At 38.5% G+C, this 3,649-nt stretch overlaps 1 protein-coding gene across 1 annotated transcript in view; it reads right to left on the bottom strand.

The window, feature by feature from the left end:
* NLRP11 (NLR family pyrin domain containing 11) overlaps positions 1 to 3,229 on the bottom strand; it is a 31,962-nt gene extending 28,733 nt beyond the window's left edge. The window contains 1 exon segment of the mRNA XM_015592517.1: positions 2,953 to 3,229. Within this exon segment, the coding sequence (XP_015448003.1) occupies positions 2,953 to 3,229 (277 nt within the window).
* Between the last annotated feature and the right edge of the window lie 420 nt (positions 3,230 to 3,649).

The raw sequence follows: 3,649 nt of genomic DNA, 5'->3' as shown, positions 1-3,649 counted from the left end.
ATATATACACATACATAAAGTTTGTTAGGAGGGTAGATCACGTGAAGTGTTTCCATGGGAGCAGGGGCTAGAGATGGGGAAAGAGGGAGAGAGAGAATGAGACAAAAGTGGGTGGAGAGAAAGGGTGGGAGGGAGGTGGGAAGAGGAACAGAGGAAGGGTGAGAGAGAGATGGAGGTGGAGAGAAGGGCACACAAGGAAACTTTTGGAGGTGATGGGTGTGATTATTACCTTTATGTGATGATGATTTCACGTGATGTGTGTATACATCATCGAATTGTATACAAGTATACTCTTACAAAAGTATAGTTTTGTATATCATTCATACCCTAATAAAGCTGCTTTTTTTAAGGCTCTCTCACAGTTAGCTATGTACCAAGAGTAGCAGGGTTGAAGTCCATTCTAGACCACTTGGTGTCTGTGATGCCCACTGCAGGTATCTAAGGCGAGGCATGCAGGTAGCCTCTCAGATTTTGTTTCTCTCTCTACTACGGGCCCTTGCCAGGAAGCAGCTGGTATGAGGCCTTGTTTTTGAGGCTCAGTGTTCTCACCATCCATCCTGAAGTGGGCTTGTGACCTCACCCACAGTGTAATGTAGTGTATGGATCTGAACAAATTACAAAGATGAGCAATGGACTCTTTCCATGAGAACAGAGGGGTCAGATATTACAGTAGACTGGGTCCCCTGACTCATCGAGGGGGAAAGTGGGTCTTCTACTTATGTGAAGCTTTTATATATTGGAACTCCATTCCTTCTATTAAAACTACTCTCCTACATAAATATATTGAAATAAACTCATACATACAGTGCAATATACAGATGAATTATTGAATTGTGTACTTGAACCTATATAATTTTATTAACCAGTGCCACTCTTAAATTTAATAAAGGATAAATTTTGTACTAAATATAAAGATGTTTAATAAATTCCATCTTGAAACATAAATAAAAACTTTGAAAGAATGCCTATGAAAATCGAGCAGTTGATACCTATCGGGAAGAAGACCCAGGAAGAAGAAGATTTAATATGTTTTTAACCTTATTTGAAAGTTTTTAAAAAGATTTTAGTAACATTTTATTTAGCACATATACTCAAGATACTATCATTTCAACATGTAATCAATATAAAAATTATCGAGGTACTTACATTTTTTTCTTTTTTAAAAATTCAAGTGTATTTGGCATACCATATTAGTCTCAGGTGTACAACACAGTGATGTGACATTAATATATCTTACAATGTGCTCACCACACTATGTCTAGTAACCATTTGTCTCTGTGCAGTTTTCACACTATTATAGATTATATTCTCCTTCACATTTCACTCATACCTCCATCCCCTCCCCTCTGGCAACCATTGCTTTGTTCTTCATTTCTATGAGTCTGCTTTTTATATTTATTGGGGTGACACTGGTTAATAAAATTATATGGGTTTCAAGTGTACAATTCTATAATTCATCATCTGTATATTGCACTGTGTGCTCACCACCCGAAATTGAATCTCCTTCCATCGCCATATATTTGACCCCCTTAACCCTTTGTTTGTTCATTGGTTTGATTTTTTAATTGTGAAAATTTGGTAGATAAGAATGAGTTAAAAAAATGAAATCTGTAGTATGACTCCATTTGAGTTTATTTGTATCTGCCTACCTGCCTAGAAAATTCCTGAAGAATATACTGTTAACCTTGGATATAGCTCAGCATGGAATGATTTCATGGACTTTTTTGTATTTTAATTTGTATTCTCTTTATATTCCTTACTGTATGTTAGTTTATTTTTTCTGACTATAAATATATGTTCAAGGAGATGTGAAACAGATGTTGAAGCAATTTTCAGCTTTTAAATAAGGTGGGTGACTGAAATGTCATAACCGAGTTTCTCTATTGCTTTCCAGGTTCTACCACACAGATCTGGCAGTCACCCCTTATTTTGTACCAGAGGTTTAAAGCCGGCAGCACGAAATCTTGACCTGGCCTATAAAATGATTATGCTTGAGTTATAAGCTATTTTATTTTCATCTGAATGTTTGTCAACAATTAAGTGTTAAAAGATACACTCAATGTTGCAGATCTCTGATTTCTCCTTTCACATCAGAAGGTCTGGTGAACCTTCTGGGGCCCAAATTATCATCAAAACTTGGCAGCCATTTATCAATGAATGCTCAGTAATTTATTTGGGGCTAAGACTAGAGACAATCTGAAATCTTTCTCCTGTAAGACTAGTTGTGATTGTCTGGAAGGTAACAAGGGCTAAAGGACAGTAGTAAACATGAAGACAGGCTCAATCTAAAACTGGCAACTCTTGCAGCTTTGCATTGCCTGGCTTGATGGTCCCTCTAAATACTTGAGTCTTTCCAGATGGATGTAGAGCACCCAAGAGATGGAAAAGATATAAGATTCTGACTTAGAGCTAGCTACATTTGGCTTAGGGTCTTAGCTCTGCTACCTAAGGGACTTTGGACTAGATTCATGATGTTGGTAATTTCTAAGCCTCTCAGATACTCCATTTCTTTCTATTGGAATAAATAATTGCATCTGTTTAGAGATGTTTAGAGATGCCCAAAGGAGCCAATGAACACGATATGCTCAGCAGAGTATGTTCTATGTTAATTCTCCATAACCTTTGCACAGAGGCCCACAGATTTCTATGGCTAGATATTACAGTTCTATGACAAAGCGCCATGCTTGCAATCTACTCTAGCTAAAGTGCTTTCTTTGGGTGGGTCTAATCCATTAGCGGGCTACCTTCATTAGAGTCAGTTGGCATCATGAAAGAAAACATGGGTAGAATCAGAAGGTCATGACAGGACAAGACCCACATCCAAGCCATTGCTGTTCCTTCGGTGGCTTCCAGACCTGAAGACTGGCTCTTTGGGCAATGGAGAAGTCACTCACCAAAACAATCAGGCTTACAGAAAACTGCTCCCACCCCCCACTCACACCCACTACTCACGGCTTCACCTAGCATTGATCTTCTCACAGAGATTGTCACGGTTGATCTTGTGGAAGATGCTGTACATTATATTCCAGATGTGCTGCACTTCATAAGAGACTGTCAACAGGTCAACTAGGTCTGGTCTGGTTTTCCTTAGGTCCAGCCTTGGGATCGGTGGGAGTCCAATCTCCACACATGCTTGTCCAAGATGATTCTTCGAACTCTGAAATTCCCTTTTGTTGAGTTTCTCCAGATACCACAGCAGATCAAAGTCAAGAGAACCTGATTCAGCCATCTTGCATTGTCTCCAGTGGGGTCAGGCTTGGGAAGAATCTTGAGGACCAAGGAATATGGGATCTAGAAAATAAAGAGAATCATATCACATGGTAATACCAATTCATTTGAAGTTGACATAGTAAGACATTTCCTGATATAGGCTGCTTTTTGATAGTCTGTTAAAAGGAGATCTGAATTCTTTCCTTTTGGCAAAGTGACCTTGACATTTGACCTCAGTAAACACCTGAGTTGAGATCAAAGTGGAATATCAGTTGTGTTAAAAGGCAACATTCTCATTGTAAAAAATACTCCAATTAGTAAATAGGGTTTAGATTTTGAGAATTGAGTGTCATATAAAATCTTTCGAGAGAAGGTAGATTCTCTAGTACAGGGATTCTTTTGTAACTGAGTGTCACCTAGAATAGCCCATGAAAAAGGC

This window comes from Pteropus alecto, unplaced genomic scaffold (assembly GCF_000325575.1).
Source record: "Pteropus alecto unplaced genomic scaffold, ASM32557v1 scaffold326, whole genome shotgun sequence".
NCBI lineage: Eukaryota > Metazoa > Chordata > Mammalia > Chiroptera > Pteropodidae > Pteropus > Pteropus alecto.
Note: the sequence above shows the minus strand (reverse complement) of the source record. Positions and strands in the feature narration are given on the sequence as shown.